The sequence below is a fragment of the Condylura cristata genome, unplaced genomic scaffold (assembly GCF_000260355.1).
Source record: "Condylura cristata isolate star-nosed mole 26May11 unplaced genomic scaffold, ConCri1.0 scaffold00015, whole genome shotgun sequence".
Taxonomy (NCBI): domain Eukaryota; kingdom Metazoa; phylum Chordata; class Mammalia; order Eulipotyphla; family Talpidae; genus Condylura; species Condylura cristata.
In genome coordinates this window covers 15,190,696-15,213,648 of record NW_004567116.1, presented here as the reverse complement: position 1 = coordinate 15,213,648, position 22,953 = coordinate 15,190,696, and the positions used below count along the sequence as shown (strand labels likewise).

The window sequence follows — 22,953 nt, the reverse complement described above, 5'->3', positions numbered from 1 at the left end:
AATCTTACCAATGTTGGAATGTGTTATATCCATTTGACAGATTCAGAAAATTGGAGTAGCTTACCCAGAGCACCCAGCTAATAAATTGTAGAGACTGAGTTGGAGTCCAGGCTTTTCAGATTTTCCTGCCAGGATGTTTTCATTAGAGTCCTGTGTAACTTTAGGTGTCTGTAGTCTCTGCTGACACTTGCTACAGTTCCTGTCTCCTCAGCATTAGTGGCCATTAGGTGGCTGGTTCATTTCCTCATCAAATATCTGTGGATGCACCTGAAATAAGAGTGAGATGATCTCTGTCCATTCCTAGAGGAAACCAGTGTTCAGAGCATCAAAACAAACAAAAACAACTTTGTCTTCCTTCATTGAGGTAGATTGTGACAAGACTATAAAAAGGAGGTGGCTGGGTACCGTAGGATGATATAACCTAATCAGATACATCAGTGAGTGGGGAGGAAGATCTCTCTGAGCAAGAAGAGGAAAAGTGATTGAGGGTGTGTGGGTTTGAGCCTGGAGGAGTAGATGGGAAGCATTTTGCACAGAAGACACAGCATGTCTGAGGGTCTTGGGGCAGAGGGGAGCGGGTGATGTTGAAAGGAATGAAGACCAATGAGCTGCTGTGCAGAATGGTGATAGGTTAAGGGTGTGAGGATAAGATTGGGGCCACTATTCTAAGAACTGGTGGGGCCTTTGAAGATGTTGAAGCTCAAAGGTGACATGAGAGAGGACACTGGTTGTGTGTTCTTGTGCCAGCACCTCCTCTCGTAGCCACATGACTTCCCACAAGCTAACTATGTGGCACCTCCATTTCCTTCTCTCTAAGATGGGCATAGTGACAGCATGCAGGGCTTTTGAGTATTATGTACAATGTAAATTACACAATGTTTCAACTCACACATGGAATATACACATCTCTCCAAAATCTGATGTTTTCTGTTCAAATCTAGTGTCTTCTTGGTTAAAGACCCTTTCTTCCCCTCCCCCCACTTTAATAAGACAGAGATAGCAAGTGTTATGTGCTTGCTCCATAGTTGGAAGTCTGGAAAAGTCCTTTGTCATCATCATTATCCTTCTCATGGTCATCTTTATAAAACCATTCTAACTGCATTAGATACCTCAAAAGACTAAAAATGCATCTACCACATGGCCAGCATTCCACTCCTAGGAATCTACCCAAAAAGCACAGAAACATTAATTTGAAAGAAACCTGCACTCCTATGTTTACTGCAGCACTATTTATAATAGCTAAGATATGTAAGCAACCTCAATGCCTCGAATAGATGTGGGTCAAGAAGATGTGGTATATACACACAATGGAATACTACTCAACAGTCACAAAGATAAACACATATCATTTGCAGCAACATGGAGGGAGGTAGGAGGGCTTGTTCTAAGTGAGCCAGGAGAAAGATAAATATTGGATATTTCCACTTACATGAGAAATCTGGAGAAACCAAAAGGATCAGACAAGACAAAGTAAGACTCAGGAGGGGAGGGGGGCCAGGAGGAAAATGGAGCATAGACAACAGGGGGTGAGGAGAGTGCTGAAGAGTGAGGTGAAGGACTGTAGACACTTCAGTGGTAGGAAAACTAAGGTGACGGCAGCCGAGGGGAGAAATCCTCCATTGTGAAAAAATAAACAAGAATGTTTAAAAGAATAAAAAGAGGGCCCTGGTGGCACAACAGGTTAGGATGCAGCACTGCATGTTAGTGCAGCTGCTTCAGTGTGAGTTCGATCCCCGCCCTGGAGGTGACCCACATGGCGTGGCAGACCTCTCCTGACCCACCCGCCACTGCTCCCCTCAGCAGTGTACTTCGTCGATCTGCCTGTTCTGCCCCCTGCTCTGTCTCTGGTGAATCCTCTCACCTCCCCTGCACCTCTGGCTTGTATCCCAGTTCTGTATGCATAAATAAATAAACCTTAAAAAAGTTTAAAAATGAAAAGAGAAAGGGTTGATAGAATTAAATAACAGTATCTAAGGCCAGCTCTTGGCTTCTATGCTCATGTCCCAGAGAAGTTCTGTGCCTGGCTCCCTGATGTGGGCCCAGCTGAGCGACAGGAAGGTGGACTGTCTCTCTGGTTTCCCTGGGAACTGTCTTCTGGTTTTCTGGGCAGTCACATCAGACTGTGCTTCGTTTTCTTTGACTTCTTTGTTATTTACTCTCAGAATGGCTTTTCCTGGAAGCCTCAGAGCCCTTGTAAGCCACCCACTTCTGTAATTCTAAGTTGTACCAAGATACAACTTCCCTTTTCAGCATTTACGTTGGAGTCTTAGTGGAATCCATTTGCATTTTCCACTAAGTGCAGTGCTTTCTGCCCGGTGGCCTGGCCCCTCCCAGAGGCTGGAGGAGAAAGTGAGACACCACATTCTTCCTCTCCCAGAAACATATCCTGGATCCTGAGTGAGGCGGTTTTCAGAGAAACTCCTGCAAGTTTCAGTCACCAGCACTGGATCCAGCTTTCTAGATAACAGAAGCTTGTAGTTGGAGCCCTCAAACCAAATGACCATCTAAATCATTTTCAGAGCACATTTTCCTCCAAGTTAGCTGCATTGGTCCCTCAGAAGAAAATACTGTGTGGGTTTTTGGTTTCTTTTTTAGCTCAAGGGACTTGATGACTTTTGCGACGGTGGTAGTGGTGGTTGGGAGCTGAATTGTGTCTCACCCTAAACTTCATAAATTGAAGACTTAGCCCCCCTCCCCCGCCCTCCCACCCCACCCCCAGCACCTCATACAGTTACAATGAGCTTGATGTCCTTAGAAGACAAGGGACTTCTGCCACAGACTAGGATCATGTATGCGGAAGGAAGGCCGCACGAGGACTTAGTGATTAGCAGTCATCTACAAGTCAAGGGGCGAAACCAAACCTGTCAGCACCTTGCAAGATCTTTGGATTTCTAGCCTCCAGAACGGTGAGAAAATAAATTTCTGTTGTCAAGTCACCCAATGTGTGGTATTTGTGAGCTGACTAATACTGTGCTGGTGGTCATAAAAATAAACAACAGGTTGTATTTATCAAGTTCTTACCGCGTACCAGGATGATCTGGAGTCTTATTTGAATCATCCCGTCCATTCCTCATACCAGTCCTAAGTCACCTGCTTAGCCACACACAGTGAGGGTGAGCTCAAGCCGGCCTCTGGTGTCTTTGCTCTGAAAGTCTCTGGACATTGCCCAGTTCTGGGACCAGTCAGCTCTTGGGAGATGACTTTTCTCTGCCTCACGACAGCCCTCCAAGGTACCTCTTCCTATTCTCATTTTTCAGAGGTCAAGACTACAGTTCAGAGAATTCCAAGGTCTCATAGTGAATGTATTCCCTTCTGTGGCTCCTATGACAGATTCCCTCCCACCAGCTCGATAGCCTACAGCAACAGAAGTTTATTCCTTTCGTATTTCTGGACGCCAAAAGTCCAGAATCAAGATGCCACAGGGCCATACTCCCTCCAGAGGCTTGGGGGGTGAGAGGGTTCTGTTTGTTTCCTCTTCCAGCTGCTTCTGGTGGTTGCTGCCATTCCTTGGCCTATGTCTAGGCCAGGTTCTGTGTTTCCAGATCAGCTCTTCAGTGTGGGCTGTTGTTTCCTCCTCTCCACATGCTCCTTACAAGGGCTTCAGTTTTCAGGCTCCTGCATCCTCCTTATAAGGACATATGTGATTGTATTTCTGGGTCTATCTGGATAATCCAGGATAAACTCTAAATTCTTTAAACTTAATCACACTTTTTCCCAGTTAAGGTACTGTTCTAGGTTTGGGGCCTAAGAAGTGATGTGTCTTGGGAGGGCCAGTCAGGGCAGGCAGAAGGAGCCCTGCTAGTAGGCTTGTCCGACTCCTGGGGCCCTGGTGGGCACCTTCAGGCCTGCTGCTTCTCAGCTCCTTTCCTGTAGTGCTGGTTCCCGGCTGTAGCAGGATGAGTGTCCGAGTCGCAGAATGAAGCTAACTACAATTAAGCTGGTCCTTGGACCCAGCAGTTCCACTGCTGAGAATGTCTCTTGCAGAAATGATTAGGTGGCCCCTAACACTGGTAAATACACTGTTTCTTTACAGTTACAAAAACCTGGAAACTACAGAAATACCAGCCATAGGGAACTGGTTACATCAACTATGGTTTCCCCTAAATGGAGCAGTTAAGAACTATGTAAAAGAATGAAGCAAATGAATATTTAATGTAAGATGGCCATGGTGTTTGAGGAAAGAAAAAATACTTTTTATTTTGGCTAAAAGGTTGTGTGTTTGTACATGTGCATGGCTATTAAAAATTAAAAGTTGAAGTACATTAAATTAAAACTCATTTCCTCTGTGGTGCCAACCACATTTCTAGTTCTTGGTGTCTCATCCAGCTGGCGGCTACTATTGTACAGCTAGAATATTTCTGTCATCTCAGGGAGTCTGGGCCAAGCTTCTTCCACTTGTAAGTGGCCAGAAGGAGGCCTTTTGCTTTGCATGGTGTAGATTTATGTAAATATTTTCATTTTTATGGTAAATAGGCAAGTACGCTATTATCAGAAACAGGCAGTTTCTGACACAGCAAGCTATTTCTTAAGCCGGCGATCGCTTATTATCATTACTTAAGGTGTGTGTGTTTATATGTGTGTATATATACTCCTTTTAAGTATGTTGCATAATGAAAATATTTGAAAATATATAGGGAGAAAAAGAACCTCTTGGCAGGGCTCCCATAGCCGCCTCAGCTTTGAGTCTGGAGACTTACAGCCAGCTCGGGTTCCCTGACCTAACAGCTTACCCACCTTGGCCAACTCACAGCCTGTTCAGGCTTTAGCTTTCTAATCTGAGAGAATCGTTACTTTCCCCTCCTTGTAGGGGATGTGTGGGAAAACGCTTTGAAACTGAGGAACATGCTACAGAGGTGAGAGGTTGGTAAATAGTGTCATGAGTTTTCAAAGGCTAAAGGAAGCAAGACCTGATGTTTTGTGACCACTTTGGGGGCTCAGAGGCCATTTCCAGGCTGGGGTTTTTTCCAGATGTTGCCAGAAGCAGGGTTAAGGATTGCAGTACTCCCACTGCTGTCATTGCTAAGAGAGTTTGAAATAACAAGTTGTTTTATTTATTTAACAAGCTCTTACATAGCATTTGCTGTTTGCCAAGGCACTGTTTATAAGTGCTTGACAAATATGTTCTCATTTTATCCTCATGCAACCCATGGTACTCAGTGTTAACATGCTCATTTCTAGGAGAGAGTTAAGCTTCAGAGAGATCAAGTAATTTGCTCAGGATCATACAGCTAGAAAGGAGAATGAGGTGTAAGTGAGACGTTCTGTGCTTTTTCCTTTCATCCCTTCTCAGTGCTTCTCTTGCCCTCATCTAATGTGGCCAGGGAGTTCTTTATGACAGCTTATCTATTTTAGGGACAGGAGCTTTAAATTTTTATATGAAATCTCATAACCTGATGTTCCTGACTAACTTAGTAACATGGATTCGGATTCTGGTTTGGCAGGATGATAAAGGAGAGAGGGCTATGGGATTAGGCGAATGGAGGCACCAGTCAGTGGTTCGCTGTGTGACTTCTGACAGGTTACTTAACTTCTCTGATCTTCAAATGGGGTTTTGTGAGGGCTGAGTAAGTTTATCTGCTGTGGCAGTGCTTGGCACCATGACAGGAGGCAGCTGGTGCTGGCTTACTTCCTCTCCTTGCCTTCACTTTTATCTTAAACAGTGGGCTGAATCTTGAGGATCTAGACATCCATAAGCCTCCACGCCTGACTTCCAGGAGTTTACGGAGTGGTGAGTGTCTCCTTACCTCAGAGACACGGGATAAGCTTCCCTGTTCTCGTAGACTTCACTTTCATCCCCTATCAAGGGGGCCTGCATCGTCTTGCCTAGGTATCCCTTCTTACACTTTTCTGACTTGTCATTTGTAGGACAGGATGAGGCTGTGCTTGAGGGACCAGCCCCTTAGTTTGTATAGGGTGTGTCTGCTTTTCCCCTTAGGCCTGTCTTGTCAACATCTCCCAGGTGCTCTGGGGTCGCCTCTTGGCTCTGTCCAGAATTAAGATTAGCAGTGGGAGGGACAGTTTTGGGTTGTCTTCAGCTTGCTGGCTCTGAAGGTGATGGCAAAAATGGAGCAAGAGGCAGCCAGTGGTGGTATGTTACCCCGCGGCTGTAAGAGTCCACGAAGCAGTGGTCAAGATCCTTTTGACCGAACATGACCCTTATTTAAAAGGGGCCACGTGTGGTGGGGCTGTTGCTGGCTGGTTGCACACACAGCTTGGGGTGGGGGTGCTAGCTGAGAAGTGGAAGGATTGGGGTCCTCTGTGCCACACGGCTTCCTTCCCAGGAGTGGTTGTTCCTGCCAGAAGCCAGAAGGTAAACACCTGGAATGATCCATTCTGCTTCCCTGTACAAGTGCCATAGAGTGGGCGGCAGCTTAAACCTCGAGTTTAAGATCCTCGTAAAAGGAGTTAATATCCTGTTATTACACAGCTGAATTGCACTTAGCAGGCCCATTTACAGAAGGGCAGTGGAATGGATGTGTCTGAAGAGTGTGACCTTTACTGAGCAAGATAAATCCCAAAGCCAGCAGTTTAAGGTTGCTGAGGGGCTTCCGTAGTTTTATGACTTCTTGGCATCATGCACTGGCATCGGCCTTTTTGAATCCCAGTGGCAATTGTGGACTTACTGGAACCCTCTGAAACTGAGCAGCGTTACCGTGACTGCCCTGGCACATGTGGACACTCTTCACTCCCTGTTGGCTCATTCTGAGAATGGGGTAAAAGGGCAGATGACTGTCAAAAGAAGAAAAAATAAAAAAAAAAAGGCACACAAGTTTGTTTTCCTTGAAGAAAAAATGTAGGAGGTGGGACAAGCCATTCCTTTTTGGGCTCTTGGTCTTCCAAGTTCCTTGTCACTGTGCCATTGTTTCGGGACAGCTGCTAAGCACCTCCCACACCCTCTCCTGGATTGCCCTGGGGCCCCTCCGAGGAGCCTCAGTCCTGTATTTAATTTGGAGGTGGCTCCCTTGGGGACAGCAAAGCCTGCGACTCTGAAGTTGACATGTATGGCTGGGACATGTCCTTTCCTTGCAGCAGTGGTTTCTGGGATTTAGCAGAGTTAAGCGTGAGAGACTGCCTTTTTTTTTTTTAAAGATTTATTTGTGCATACAGAACTGGGGTACAGGCCAGAGGCTCAGGGGCGGTGAGAGGCTTCACCAGAGACAAAGCGGGAAACAGAACAGGCAGATCAACGAAATACACTGCTGAGGAGGGCAGCGGGAGGGTCAGGAGAGGTCTGCCACGCCATGTGGTCACCTCCGGGGCAGGTGGGGATCGAACTCATGCAGAAGTGGTTTTAGATTCTCAGTGCTGTGCTTTAACCCGCTGCGCCACCAGGAGGGCCAGGTCCTAAAGTTTTAAGGAAAAAGTGACTTGTAGCCTTGGTGCTGGTTTCTTTTGTCCTTCACATTGACCAACTCCACAACTTAAGCATTGGATTTAGAGTTAGATTCACGAAGGGTGAGAGAAGGAAAAGACAGGTCTGGAGATGCTGAAGAAGGAAGAGATTGACCTACATGGAGCATCGAGGCTGGGGGGTCATGGCTCACTGCCCTGCTGGGCGAGCCCCACTTCTCATCCCTCCTCCCCCCAGCCCTGCTCTCAGACTCAGTCACCACACTTGGGAGTGCCCTCAGCAATAGAGAACCCATGTTCATTGCAAAGCCACTGCCTTTAACCACAATGCCATAAAGCCTCCAGGAGCTGCTCAGAGGACTGTATCCTTGAACTCAACCCTGCAGGGTGAGTTGGATTTAGATAAGCAGAGAGGAAAAGGAAGGGAATTCTGGGCAAGCAGAGCTTCAATCTGTCAGAAAGCTGAGAGAGGGGTAGGCTGCTGATTGCCAGCCCCACGGGACAGAGACCACGTCAGCTGTGCCACCCTTATTTCTCCAGTACCTAAGTGAGCGCCTGGTACATAGTAGCTGCTCACTGAATATCCAGTGTGGATGAATACGCAAACTGACAGCTACTTCTAGGTAGCCCATAGGACTCTAGAGGGCAAGGACTAGGTCCTAGAAATGCTTAATAAGTGGTTAATAGATAGCAAGCACTCAGTAAATATTCTGATGGAATGCGTATGCATGGCAGTTAAGGGATGGTGAGGGACCTCTGCATGAAGAGACACGGATTCTTTGGCAAATACCATCCTGGTTCGTGGAGTGATGCCCCGTCAGTGATGGTGTTCCCCACGCCTGCACCATCCAGCCTGGGTTTGTGGTGAGCCTTGTCATCTAAGGTTGTCTAATCACACTCTGATGACATTCCCACAGTGCACAGTGGCAAAATCACCTCATAGTGTTGTCTGAGCTTAGAAATAATTTTTCTGTAGGATTAACCTTACCCCAGCCTCCTTGCCACTGTCCTCTCCTCCCACTTTGGGGTGACCACGCTGTCATAACCAAAAAAGAGACCTGGTAACTATAAAGTCTTTCTTAGGTTCTCTCAGCCAATTTCATCCAAGAGGTGGTCGGCACAGCCCTATTTTCAATAAAAGCTGCTCTCTCTTTTCAGGTGTTGGCTAAACTTGTGGTTGTAAGAAAGCCTGAGGGCCAGAAGGCACCCCTGGGAGAAGCCCTGTGCGTGGGCAGCCTGGTCCAGAGGAGAAGCCGCCCCCTCATCTGGACTTAATGACCCGTGGCTTCTCTCCCAGCCTGCCTGCTGAGTTCCCCAAGATGGGCTCCTTCCGCAGGCCCAGACCTCGCTTCATGAGCTCCCCTGTTCTCAGCGATCTACCACGATTTCAAGCCACCCGGCAGGCTCTGCAGCTGAGTTCTAATTCAGCCTGGAACAGGTAGAGAAGACATTGGCTGTGGAGGGGAGTGTTCCTCGGGGTTGGGGGCTGGCTGTGCTTCTCTGAGACGTCTGTTTCAGAAGGTCCTGATTATAGGGACAATTGATGAAGAGAGGAGTCCCACCAACTGTATATATCAGCCTCCCTAAGTTCAGTAGCGGGAAGTGGATTGCTAGGGCCTGTGGGCTATCTGTCAGAGGCAGTTAACCGACCGGGACAGATGGAGTGGACCTCACGTTACTGTTCATGCTCATTAATCATACCCCAGACTAGCAGACCCAAGAGGGTGGCCATGTAAGTAATCTCAAGTAACCTATTAGCTATTGGGGAAGATAAGTCATGTATCTGAAAAGCTAAATCAGCTGGCCCAAACCAGGGATTAGCAGTGACTGTGAGCCTCGGTGGTTGGGAAAGGAGACAGAGGTTTTGTGAGAGAGCTAGCCGGCCTTTTGTACACCTAGTATGGAGTGGAGACTGGATTATTACTAAGTCTGGCACTGCTGTGAGCTCCTATTATTTTTCAAGTCTATGTGGTTACTCTTTAGATAAACTAGATGCAGCCTTCCAAAGCATCAGTGAATTCTCAATGAGGGGACATGGATCGCACCACTCATGATGGGGGTGGGGAGGAGCTCTGTAATGTTATGGTGGTAAATTAATCCTTGCTCTTTAGAAAAGATCCAGGGCCCTTGATGAAGACAAGAGTGGAATCAGTGGCTTGTTGAAGTTTGGGGCAGGGGCTCTGGAAATCATGGATTTAACGTGTGTGTGCCTCCTCCAGGAGCTAACCCTACTGCTGGTATACCTCTCAGGAGTCAGGGTCAAAGGGGCAAGTGAGCCCAGCTTCTGTGAAGTTCTTCCAAGGAAACTATTAAAAAGGCAGTGAATTATTTCCTACTAGCCCCAGGCCTCCAGGCTACCTGTGAAGACAGGGAGCTTGCAGGTGAAAGCACTTTAGTCATAAGCAGCACCATTTGGGTTCGCCCAGGGCCCAGAGGTGCTGGCCACGCCATTTCCTAGGATCAGAGCCCACTGCCTGTCTTTGTTATTGCTGCTGTGCAGCCCAGCTCCTGCAGGGCCAGGAAGAAGACAGTTTGCCTGTGAGATAGTGGAGGGAGGGGGGTCACTTGGGGGTCCTTTTGTCTTCCTTCCTCCTCAAGGCCCTTGGGGAGGAAGTGAAGGATTCCATGGGTGGAAATAGTGGCTGTGTTTGTGCCACAGGCTTCCTGGCCCTCCCATCCACCTTCAGCCCCTGAGCTAGTTGTTAAGATGGCCTCAGGAGGCAGATCCTCTAACAGGGATCATTTCTATTTCTCCACAGTGTCCAGACTGCTGTGATCAATGTCTTCAAAGGGGGTGGTCTACAAAGCAATGAGCTCTATGCACTGAATGAAAACATCAGGTAAGCATCTGGCCAGGCTAGGGGTCATTTCCCCCTGAGCTGGGGTGGGGGTGGGGGTTGGGGGCTGGGGAGAGTGACCCCACCAGGGGCCTTATCTAAAGGTTGTTTTTTTTTTTTTCCTACTTGGTTCTCCTTGCTTCTTCTGTTGGCTTTTCTGTTGCTTTTATAGCTGTTAAGTTCTGAGACCCTCATCTTGTGTAGACCTTGGCTCCATTGGTTCATGTATGTAGAATGTGTGTGGTGGGGGAGGGGGCGCCAGTGGGACGGGGTGGATAGCTGGTAGCTCAATGATTCTGTAAACATTTACTCTACCCCATTTAACCATGAGGCAATATATGAAGCCAAGTGGCTTAGGGTTGGAGCCAAACTGAATGGGATATTACTGTTCTCCATTTTACTAAATGCCTTACCAACTTCTTTATATTTGGTGTCCTCTTAAAAAACAGAGAGGGTAGATGTGCCTAATTCCCTAAGATTCCTGTGAAAACTGGGTTATTGTACAAGGATTCTCTTAGGACACGGTTGGAACATGCTAGGGCCTTGCTACTGGCTGCGTCGCCATTAAAAGTAGTTCTTGAGAATGTAACCCTCCATCAGACATGGTGTTTAGGGAGCTTATTGTCTTCCAGAACCTTCCCCCTGGGGTTGTGTCAGCTTTTCTTATATTAATCAGTGAAAAATATTTGAGTGCCTCCTGTGGCGCTAGATACTGGAGCGATGACAATGAGCAAAGACAGACAAGGACTCTGCCCTCCTGGGATTTATATTCTGTTGGAGGGTTGATATCAGTCAACTCATGATACATGTAAAACATGAAGCACAACTGGGACAGCCACTACCACACAGCTAGCAGCATGAAAATGTATTTTAGCGTGACTTATTCTCTCCAAGGAGGCCAGGAACGGTGCATCAGAAGGACCAGTGGGAAGTAACTATGTGAGGAGGACCAGAGGTGGTGGAAACTGTAGGTAAAGGTCCTGGGGAACCATGGGCAAGAAACGAAATGTAGGCCCATGTAGAGCGCCCCAGGGCTTGGGTGTTGGTTGGGCATGTGTTTTGGTGAAATGAGGGCAGAGAGACAGGCAGCCTTCCAAACACTAGGGTCTCCTGGGGACGGGAGGTTGAGCAGCAGGTCATTTCATGCCCTGGTGTTCATTCCTCGCTGGTGTGTTAAGTAGAGAACATCAAGGCAAAAGGCCCAGCCCTGGAGTGGGCAGAACAATAAACAAGGCCATTATGTGGATTCTGTTTACATTTAGTTAAGACCTGTGTTAACAGTCAATGAGGTGTTTTAAGAGCTCTGCTTTCATTAAAATCTTTAGCGCTCAGAAGTAAACACAGTTGTGTTGAATTTCTACCCATGTGCTTGAATTTCACGTAATATTTAATCAGATATGGAAAGAGACAATAGGGATCATCTAACCCAAAGGCTTTTTTCTCAGAGGAAGAAACTGAGGCCTCGAGAGGCTGAGTGACAGGGGCAAAGTGGGGTCGGCCAACCCCCGAGTGTTACTCCAACAGCTAAGAAAGAGCTCAGCGTTACTCCAACAACTAAGATTCTGCCCTGCCTAAGGTTTCTTTTGCTCAGAATGAAGTAAAAATAAATAAAACAGTGAGTCCAGAATGTGCAAATTGTTCTTCACTTCAGGAAACTAATCCTGAAACTGTTCTTAAAAATCTTTGTTCTGTGCAGTTAGGAAAGGACAGTCCGTGCCCGACTTCACAGCCTTGTGATCCCAGGGGCTGCCGACTCAGAAGCTTGCAGGTACCAAGCCATTCTCGTAAATGTGTGGGCCTGGCTTGGACTGTAGACAGCAGAGCCAACCAACGGGGATTATCCTGGCACAAAGCAGAATTTATTTATTTCTCAAGAAGAACTGGAAGTTGGGGTTTTGATGTAAAATTTTCTGATCTTTTATGTTAGTAAGTAATCTGCATGTCTCCAAACATTAGTGTCGGCCAACAAAATACACTGGCACAAGCCAATAAAATACATTCATGGGGTGAATTTTAAAAGATCAGCTGATAGGGCATGTCATGTCCCAGATTCTAGCACTCAGAGTATGTGGGTGAAGAGAAGGGCGCTGATGTGGGTGGAGGTGCTAGGAAATGCATGGGTACCCTTCACCTACATCCACAGACTAGACCTCCCCCCCTTCCCACAGTCTTTGGGGAACATTGTTATCAGCAGATGAATGTTCAAGAGCCAACAGCTAAAAGCAGTTGGAATTTGAACTCCTGTATGACTTAGATGTTGGTGTTAGTTTGCTCGGGCTGCTGTAACAAATTTGACAGCCTGATTGGCTTAAACAGTAACATTTATTTCTTACTCTTCTGGAAAGTCTGAGTTCCAGGCATAGGCAGGTATGACTCCTGGTGAAGACTTTCTTCCAGAAAACTCTCTGGCGCCCCTTCTTGTAAACTCACTAATCCATCCCTGGGGGCCCATCTTCATAGCCAAATCCAATGGCCCCCCAAGGGCCTCCTCTCCAGGCCACCATCATCTGGGGAGTAGGGATTTAACATATGAATTTGGGGGACACACAATTACAGTTTAGTCCATAGCAGTATCTGTTCTTAATACCATAGTGAAGTGTTAGAGAGAGAGGTTTTAGATCGGATAAAGAGTTAAGTTGATGGTCTTGATCTTCCTGCTGTCATCATTCTTCTTCCGAGGCCTGTAGGATCCCATCTCTCATCCTGTGCTGTGTTGCTTAACACCTCTCTGATGAGCACGATTCTCTCTGAATCCTTCTTTCCAGTGCCGGACTTAAGGGCTCCTGCCTGTTCTCTGTGTCTGTGGTTCTGGTTTGAAACATAATTGCTTGGATATGAATTGATCCCAGAAGAAGTCAAAGCTTTCAAAAATCAGATCATCTCTTACCCATGTTTCTGGAACTTCCATTCTCCAACCTTCCTTCCTTTGGATGTTGGGCTCTCTCCCATCAGAGATTCAGAGTGTAACTGAGAACGTGAAAACGATCCTAGGCACATATTTGACTTGGTGTTCCCAAGTTGAGTGAAACAAGCTCGCCCCCACGTGTGCCCACACCTGCCAGTGTCTCTGTGAAAATAAACACAGCTGTTCTTGCTTCAATTAAAATGCCAAATCAGACATGCCGCTACTCTCTGGCTACACTTGAATAGACAATTGGGTTTAGATTTTCCCTTCTTTTTTCTTTTGAAAGATGTGAAGGTATTCTTTTGCTGTGTAGGTTGGTAACCCAACAGGGATGAGGCAAGCCCATGGGGAAGTTGCATACATGAGAGGGGTCACAGGGTGGCAGGAATGTAGGGAAGTAGATGTGAAGAATAGGTTATTTGCACCGTCAATCAGTTGTGACAATTTTGTGGGCATTAAGAGAGTAGCTGCTAAAGTCAGAGAAACTGGAGATCAAGGTTAGACTAACTCTGTGACCTTGGGAGAATTGATTTTTTTTTTTTAAGAAACCGCTATTTTGTTTTGTTTTGTTTTGAATGAAACGTGGATATTACTAGCATCCACCTCCTGGTGCTTGGGAGGACTGAGACAATGTAAAAAATATCCTTAGCTCAGGATCCAGTGAATAAAATATGTGCATCGTCATTAGTCCCATTATTGTGAACATTCAGCAACAATAAAGTGATAACTGATGGGTTGCAAGCACAGTACAGTGTGATGAATTGTTCCATGAAAAATACTGTGTAAGTTTCTCTAGCAGTTTGGATGAGGTGAGATCACTTTGAGCTAAGGAGGTCTGGGACAGATTCCTCCAAGAATGTGCTGGATTTGAAGCTTGGGTGAGGCTAAATTCTTACAAGGAGAGCCAGCTGTTCCTCCTTTTCTGCAGAGAAAAGAACAAGAGGAAATGAGTTTCTTGGTTCTCCATTCTGCTCAGCCAAACCATAATAAACTGATGGATTATCCACGTCCAGTGTCAAAGACTAAGTCAGCTTTGCCTTGGTCTTCTTACCCAGCCCTGGCTATCTTTATCATGGTGAAGTTAATATATATGCTCAGGAAGCAGGAATTTGCTTAAACCAAAGCCAGATGCAAAGGATGATGAGGAAGTCGGAGTCCTAAGTGGGCCCTAAACTGTAGGCTGGCAAAAGTAGTTGCCCCTTTCTTTTGAGACATGTCATCAAAAACGAACTCGAATTTAAGTTTTAGCAGATAGACTTTGGATTAGCTATGAGGAGTAACTGGACAAAGGACTGCCAAGTTTTAAACACTTTGTTAGATCAAGAGAAGAGGGTATTCTCCTTTGAAGAACAAATTCATTAGGAATGTCACACCTCAGTAAGGCAGCAAACACAAGTCAGGGCACATGGTCTGTTCAATATGCAAACCATAAATCAGAATGTTTTCCATTGAGGATTTGTGAGGCAAGAAAATGTCCTTTCACCATCAGGGAAGGGAGAGGGCAGCCTGTGGGTGCCCTCTGGGGATGTGGTGTGGCAGCATGCACAGGAAGAATCATACAGTGTTACAAACTAAGTGTTTCTCTAACTTGAACAATCATCAAAGTAGGCACACAATCCACACTTTGCCTGTCTTGGTTTAGACTGGCCCTGAGTGTCTTCCTGACTTTAAATTCTCCGTGGGCGTGGGTGAGGTTTTTAAGGCCCTTCTCCAGCTTCAGTCCTGGTGGCTGCATTTGGAAGTGGAGACCCGTCTGGGTTCGAAGTTCAGGTTTCATGAGCTCTTCCAAGAACAAGTTTGGCCAAACTCTAACATAGAAGCACATGCTTCACCAGCGTTTCCAGCCAACTCTTCTACTGACTGAATGTGACAAAAAAGAGTTAGGAAAGTGTGGAAAGCCTTTGTTTTATGGATACTGTTTTTTAGAAGAACCCAGGCAAAGTGGTTTTCTTCACACTTCACACTGGCTGGTGGGTGAAGGAGCGGTGGGGTCATTGAGTCACTCATTAACTCAATGAATGTTTGTAAAGTGCTGGGCCAGACACTGGGTCTGGTTGTAGGGTGGCTGTTGAGGTGGGTATTTCTTGCTTTTGAGGAAACTTCCCACAGAGTGAAAGGTAACTGACCCAGCAGTAATCAGGGTAGATTTTAAGTGGGATCTTAGCAAAACATTGTGTGGGGAGTGTGGAAGAAGGGCACATAATTAGATTTGAGAGGAAAACCATGCTTCTGTTGAAGCCTGAAGGATGAACAGGCGGGGGTCAGAGTGAAAAGTAACTGAGGCTGTCACTTTGCCTCGAGTACTCTCTCCATGCCCCTTCTCTCATTGGGGGGATTTTATTTTTTCTAAGTAGAAATAAAAGCTTAGAGAGAAGCCAGAGATAAGTTATCTGCAGCCAGCCTACAGCAGGAAACTCTCATTTTCCTTCTCTCTCCAGCCACCCGCTTCTGTTCTTGTTGGGAGGGAGGCAGCAGTGATAGGGAAACCACAGGGAAAGAGGAGGTTCCAAGAACTGTGCTTGACCTCTGACAGCACTGAATCTCGGTGTCCCCCTTCTGAGTTGGCAAGCTCCTTGAAACCCCGAAGGCATGGCCACCTCAGATTTTTCCAGCTCTTTAATGGTGCCTGCTGAGTGTGCTGGGATCCACCGCTGGGGGGAGAGGAGAAGGAGGAAGCCTGGATGCAGGCGACCAGTCTGAGGTGGGATTCCATGAAGTAGTGATGATAGCAGACCTTTGCTTTGCCTTTGACACATGCCAGCTTCTGTTCTAAGTGTTCTAAGTACTTGTTTAAAACTCACCTGTCCTCAGAGACAGGCACTGCATCTCTCTTTCAGATGAGGAAGTAGAGACTCAGAGAGGTGTACCACCTGAACTAGGGTTTGAACTGGAGCATCCAGGTTCTTAAACACAGTAAGGGAGCTCCAAGAGGGGCTGGCATCATCCACAATTAGGCTTGATGTGTGTGGCACAGATTCATGAACAGATCCTGAGGAAAAAGGGCGTAGTCTTCTGAGAACCCTGGCTGGGGAGAACTTAATATTAGATCTTCTCTTATAGGCCTAGGCGTTTCTGCCTGACTGTGTATTGACATATTTTGTGTTCAGTGACTGGGAAGCAGACCTGACTGTTTGGCCAGGAAGAGTAGTTAGAGGCAAGTGGCAGACTGGAACTTCCAGGACCCTGACACACAGTAGTTGGCCTGGATGGTATTCAGAGATCTGACATCTCCCCTAAAACTCTAGGCCTTTCTGAGAAATTCACATCAGTTAATGCTGGTCCCCTTGTCTAGACTGGTCAGCAAATACTAAGGCCTGACCACTGGCTTTAGTGCCCACTCTGTGTGTACCTACTACTTCCCTTTCTCCCCTTACCCACCTGCCCCTGTGGGCTGGGGAGCCACAAGCTAACACTCAGGTGGGCCTCAGCTTGACTTGGGATCCACCAGTGCCTAGCCCCAGGCAAGGCTCTGAGCATTAGTGTTGTCAGCTACAAAAGGAGGATTGTTTCTACCTATGCAGCTACTAGAGAATTCTAGAAGCTATGTGTGCCAGCTGCCTAGCATTTTGAGAGAAATATCTCCTCTCCATCAGTTTTTTTCCATCCTTTTCACTTCAGTTTTTTCCATCCACTGCAGCACAGCAATAGAGGTGAGGGAGTACTAGCACTTTCCCTGAGACAAGGACACCACCTCTAATGGGTCCCCATGGACTGGCCAGGGAGGAAGGGGTCTGCTTATGTTCCTGCTTAAGAGGCTGCCTCCTTGAAGCATATTCTCTTGCAGAATCAAGGTGGGTGATCTAATAATAGACAGGCACTGACCAGCTACAGAGGTGGATGCTGAGCTCTGGAAGCCACCTGTTATAGCAGAGCTGTGAGGATTCCCCAAAGGGTCAGGGTGGAGGGGCAGCCCCTAATTGCCAAGCAGCACAGGAATATTTAACATCTGATATGGCTACCCAACTCCCTCTGGCTAAACATTAGCCTGCGGCAGCTGTCCCCAAACTGCCCATCGTCCTCTGAGTACTTGCTGCCTTGTGTCTTCCCTGTGTGAGGGACAGTGTGGCTCTTTGCCCAGGTTTCTCTGTCGTCTCCACTGCTCTACCTGCACCATCATCCCTGTGCCCCTCAGCCAGCCTGTCTCTTACCTTTAAGCCCACGGAAGTGGGAAGTTCATAAGACAGTCACGGGCAAGATCTCGGCCCTGTGTAAAACAGGAAATCCTGTCAACTGAGGTGGCGACTCACCCGGTCAGCAGGGAGGGCTGGTGAGATAATACAGACCGGCAAGCGCTTCCCCATTTTTCCCTATTAAGGGCCTTGTGCCCTCTGACCGGACCTCCTGCCCTGCTTCCCTTCTGGTTTGTGCCCCATATAAGCCTTCCCTTCCCGTTACCCTCAGTCTCCCACTTCCTTCATCTAGCTCCATGGCTGTCGCCCATGGTGGTGGCTGAGAACAGAATTGTTTTCCATGAAACCTGGTGTGGAAGTATGTGTGGACCAGAGGCAGCGGGAGTTACTTAAGTGGGGAGGTAGCTTCTCCCTCACTCCCCGAGTCCTGAAACTCCTTTCCCGGGGCTGTCACCTCTCAGAGTTGGTGTCTTTGGGTATCAAGTTTGGAGCTATTACATTGACCTTAGTGTTTTGTTATAGGCTTAAAATGTAAATCTTTCCTTCTTCTCTGTGACTCTCCGCCCTTCCTCTCCCTCCCCCCTCCCCCCCCACTTCCTTCTCCTGTAAGTAATTGCCTTCCCATTTCCAGAGAAGAAGCCCTAGGGAAGGATGGCAACTCAGTAGGCAAGCTGTGGACTCTGGCCTCCGTCATGTGGAAAATGGGGATCCCAGCCCTTCCATGTCTAGGGAGCCATTGGTGTTTTCTTTCATTCTCGGTCTTTCTCCTGCTTTTCTTTCTTCCTTTGTTTTATAAGCTGAACTGGTAAAGGTAATGAGGGTGGTCCTGGGGTGGCTGCCCTCTGTGGGTGTAGGTCTCTGCCTTGGTATGTTCACCCTGCTGGGTGGAGATGGTGTTCCTGTGTCTTGTGAGAGCAGCCCAGAGGGGAGAAGTCTAGTTCCCACTCTTGTTCTTCTAGTACTATATCTGTAATATGTGGTTTTCAGTAAACTGTGATTCACTGAGTTCATTCATGGGGTCTCTGTTTTGTATCAGCTGCTCTTTCCTTTTTTGGGAAGGTATCTATTGCTGTGTTCCCCTGCAAATGGTGGATCAAAACAGAGGGAGGAAAAAACCCTTTTCTTTCAGTTCAGCTTAGACCAGGGTCAAGTTTTCAGAAGTACCCCTTCCTTATAAACACCAAGTGCAAGAAGAATAAACACAGAGTCGTGATATAGATCATCGATTTTGCAATCTGAGTCAGTTGCTTTCTCTCAGGTTGGCTCGGCCAGCTCAAGCTACCCTCAGTCTATTTTCGGGGCTCAGTCCTCAAGTTTTCAGCCTAGGTAGACTTGAGCGGAACCCGTTATCCCCACAACAGCCTGCTTCCTGAGATGTGCCTTGATGGAATTTACTCCCACAGTTCTTTCTCTAGCTTCAAGCTCTCCGGTGATAGCCTTGGTGGTAGTTCTTGTTAATTTAGAAAACTAAAAAGAAAGCAATAGGTTTGATTCACAAGATACAGAATTATTAAATGTATAATTAAGTCTATAGGGAAGAATCTTCCTCCCCTGTACCCCAGAAGCCCAGTTTCCACCCCATCCCTAAACACAACTGTTTTAACAGTAGTTTGTAGGTATTCTACCAGAACTTCTTTTTGCGCATATAAAGCTCATTTATGAAAAGGGAATTGGGGATACTGGACCTGCCGATGAGGGACTCAGATGACTGGTAAACAGGAAGTAAAGTTTGTGGAGTGTTGTGTCCTTCTTCATTCCCAGCAACAGTTTTTTTTTTTTTTTTTTTTTTAAGATTGTTTATTTATAGATATAAAGCTGGGGTACAGAGGCGGTGAGAGGCTTCACCAGAGACAGAGTGGAGAGCAGAACAGATAGATTGACGAAGTACACTGCTGAGGGGAGCAGCGGGCGGGCCAGGAGAGGTCTGCCACGCCATGTGGTCACCTCCGGGGCAGGCGGGAATTGAACTCATGTGGAAGCGGCTTTAGATTCTCAGTGCTGTGCTTTAACCCGCTGCGCCACCAGGGAGGGCCCCCCAGCAACACTTTTAACCTTCTCCAACTGTTCCCCAGGGAGTTGTGAAGAGGAGGAAAAACTCAGTACATTTAACATAAGCTTTAAAATGCTTGTATAGTTAAAAATCAAGGCTCTATATATTTCAACCCAGAGAATCTATAGAAACCCAAATGTCTAAGTTATAAGAACAGATTTGGAAAATGCATTTGTTGGTATTACCTATCTTGAAATACGTATTCTTTCTCTCTTCACTTTTCACAAGGTAGCAGATTTAACAGTTCTCCATTTTATTTTTGTTTTGTTTTCACTCAATGAAAAGTGTCCTCTAGAGCACTTTCACTTTTTTTTCCACAATTGCACAGAATCCCCTTGTAGAAAGGAACCCTAATTTTTAGTGAGTATTAATTGGCCCACATGTATGGTGTTTCCCATGTTTTACTGCAATGAAAACTGTCCATATACTCAGTGACCTTGTCCACTCAAAACTTGCTCAGACAGAAATAAGTTCTGTGTTCTGCACTCATCCCAGGCTGGGTAGGTTCATTGGTGGTTCAGCAGCTTGAAAGAGAATGTTGGAGCCCTTGGCATCATTCCCACAGTTTAGGGGAAACAGGCAGCAGGGAGACAGCAACTTGGGTCCCCCTGCAAATCCCTTTACGCTCTTTCCTCTCGTAGCTATTCTCCACTCCGCCTGCAGCGCCCTCTACCACACCCGTCATCTGTGACACTGCCCTTATATGCTCAGCACCCAGGCTCAGGGGTGCCACTTACACATGCCCACGCCACGCTCCAGGGGTCCACCATCTGCCATGTGTGCCGATGTGCCCAGGCACCTCCTGCATTCTAATCACCACAGAGGTCAGCAGCTCAAAAGCCCAAGCAATCTTCATTTACCTGACAGTTTGGTAAGGGTCAGGGCTATTTACTGATTTCCCCACCCAGGCCATAGAATGTTGGCTCACCTGATCACACAGTCTCTGCTGTTCTGCCCATTTTGTGTATCAATACCTACTGGAGAGGGCTTGGGACTCAGGCTTTGATAATTATCAAGCTTTGAGAATAGGACAGAAATGGGGTTCTCTTCTCAAGACTGGTTCTAGGCCATTGGGTTTAAAGTTTATAAAGCAGATTCCCACACCTGTGTCTGATCCCTAACAGTAGGCGACCCGGTTCACGTGACGAAAGCAGCTCTCCATGTTCTCTCTTTTTGAATTCTCATCTGTTTGTACTTAACTGCCCCAGTAAGCCTTTGTTTTGCACCAAGTCCACTTATGACACCCTTTAATCAGCTGCTTCCTCCCTCTAGCTTTGTCTATGCTGCTGCAGAGAGCTGGCCGTGGCCGTGGCTTGCTGCAGCCTTGGCTGTCACATAAATAAACCCTCTCTGCAGGCTGCAGCCTCTCTGGGCAGAGTTGGCGAGGAGGCAACCTCTGGGTGTCCTGAGTCGGGAAACATCCTGGCGACCTTCCAGGGGCACTAATCACCTATTTATTCACATCAAGCCCCAGTGCTCCCTGTTATACCCACACAGATCCCTCCTCTGTCTTGCCCCAGGCAGGTTCCCTCATTCTTGACCTTAATGCCAACCCTTACCCTTGACCTCTTTTTATCTCTATTTTACCTGAAATATCCTCAGGGGCAGTTTTCCCAGTGTGGGTTCCTTAGGCACCCATTCCATAGAGTGGTCTTTGGTTTCAGAACTGTGTCCCGCAGCACTATGGGTACCCCAAGCTATGCTCGGGAAACTTTGCTCAGTTGTCTGTGGTTAGGTTAGGACATATTTTTTCACTTTCTGACACAGCATGGCTCCTTCACGTATGGGTTTGAGACTTCCCAATGGCAGCGAAGGCTGTCAGGAGATGTTTCTCTCTCCCGTGGTGAGAAGCAGCCTCTTTGCCTCTTCCTCTTTCAGTCTCCAGCTGGGGCTGCCCACGAGGTTTCTGGTTCCTGTATGAGATGCCTGTAGCCTCAGAGAGTGGCAATGACTGGCCTGCCTGGCCAGTGAGGATAAAAGGGCCCCTGTTTCTGTCAGTCTTGTCCACATCTGCATATGCCCCTGGGCTGTGCCGCTGGGGTGGTGTTCCAGGCTCTCCCTGCTAGTCTGATGTCCACATGCTGTGTCCACAGGACACGTTTTCTGTTTTGGGAAAAGGAAGGTGTTTTCCTTGCTTAACACATGTTTGTAGCTCCCCAAGGGTCTTTCTGTCGCAGAGAGCATAGTCTCAGTGTTATCATCACTATGTCCTGAGTATGATCTCAGCCAGGTAGCTGACCCACATGGTGCAGCAGACCTCTCCTGTCTCGCCCGCTGTTCCGCTGAGCAGTGTATTTCATCAGATCTGCTGTTCTGTGCCTACTCTGTCTCTGGTCAGTTCTCTTACTCCCTGCACCTCTGGCCTACACCCCAGTTCTTCTACACAAAATAAATAAATGAAATCTTTGAAAAAATATATTTAGCTCATAGGTATCTCTTCTATCTCAATCATATCTGTCCATGATGTTCTGTACAGAACACTAGCTGTCTGTAACTCCCTGTTCCTACTACCACAACAAGTGGGGAAGAGTTTGAGGGAAGAGTTAAGATCCAACAGGTGTGTCAGAAGCTCAAGGGCTTGCTCTTTAAGAATCATGGCCGGTGAGATGGGTAAATGAAATCTACTGAAGTTGTGAAGAGTCTAGTTCCTAGGGAATTCATTGGTTCTGCGGAACAGGTTATTCTGTTTTATAACTCACTTGCTTGTTTGGATCCAGTGAAAGAAAAAGCAATAGGAATGCTCCAGTATTTTGTGATAGGAAGAAAGCTGTCTGGTACCCAAACCCCCATTTAAAAAGAAAATTTGAAATGAGCCTCCATGCAAAAAAAAAAAAAAAAAAGAAAGAAAAAGAAAAAAGAAAATTTGGGGAAGCCCACAGGGGTTACAACTGAGATGGAAAAAAGCACAAAATGATGTAAAAATAAATTATATTATTAAAAAAAAAGAAAAGAAAATTTTGAGTACTGATGACTTTTCAAAATTACCTCATGAGTTTATTTAACATGCTGTCTGTGCATACCCCTTTCCATCCCCAAGAATAGAAGTTTCCTGAAATAGGCCTTGCCTATTGTGTTTGTTTCTGTACATCTGGGGCTAAAACAATCTCTATCGCATAAAGAGCAGCTCAATCCATGTTTGATGCCTGAATAATGACTGTCCTCTGCTTAGTGGGTCCCTTGGAAGGACTGCTTCAGTTGCCCAGGGGATGGTGGTGAGACCACCCAAGCCACAACACCAAGCTGAATATCTCCAGTGGACATGGAGGAAAAAATTGGGTGGGCTTATGTGAAAAGATGTTAAATTTGCAGAACACTTGGGATTGAATCTTAATTCTGCTGTTGACTCACTTGGGGGTCTCTCTGAGCCTCACTTTATCTCTACAAGTGGTATAATAAATTGCACCCCACATACACCTACTTTGCCATCCTTGACTGAACAATGTGTGAAAAAACTAATTTCAGAGCATAAAGTCTGCAAATGTGGAATGTTACAAAATGCTAGTCTTTTCCTTTCTGGCTTTTTTTTTTTTTTTTTTTTTTTTTTTTTATTTATACACATTACCTGAAGACACGCGTACCTCTGTTGAGTCTATTTGAATCAGGGTCTCCTGGAGCGGCCCTCATGAGTCTCCTGTCTTTCACAGTCATCTAAGTAGTGGGCCCCATCTAGGATTTCTCTGA

At 46.6% G+C, this 22,953-nt stretch overlaps 1 protein-coding gene across 1 annotated transcript in view; it reads left to right on the top strand.

The window, feature by feature from the left end:
- The first annotated feature begins 8,624 nt into the window (after positions 1-8,624).
- PRR5L (proline rich 5 like) overlaps positions 8,625-22,953 on the top strand; it is a 45,754-nt gene continuing 31,425 nt past the window's right edge. Inside the window, exons 1-2 of the mRNA XM_004682905.1 lie at positions 8,625-8,788; positions 10,110-10,190. Of these exons, the coding sequence (XP_004682962.1) occupies positions 8,625-8,788; positions 10,110-10,190 (245 nt within the window). The remainder of the gene's footprint in view (positions 8,789-10,109; positions 10,191-22,953) is intronic.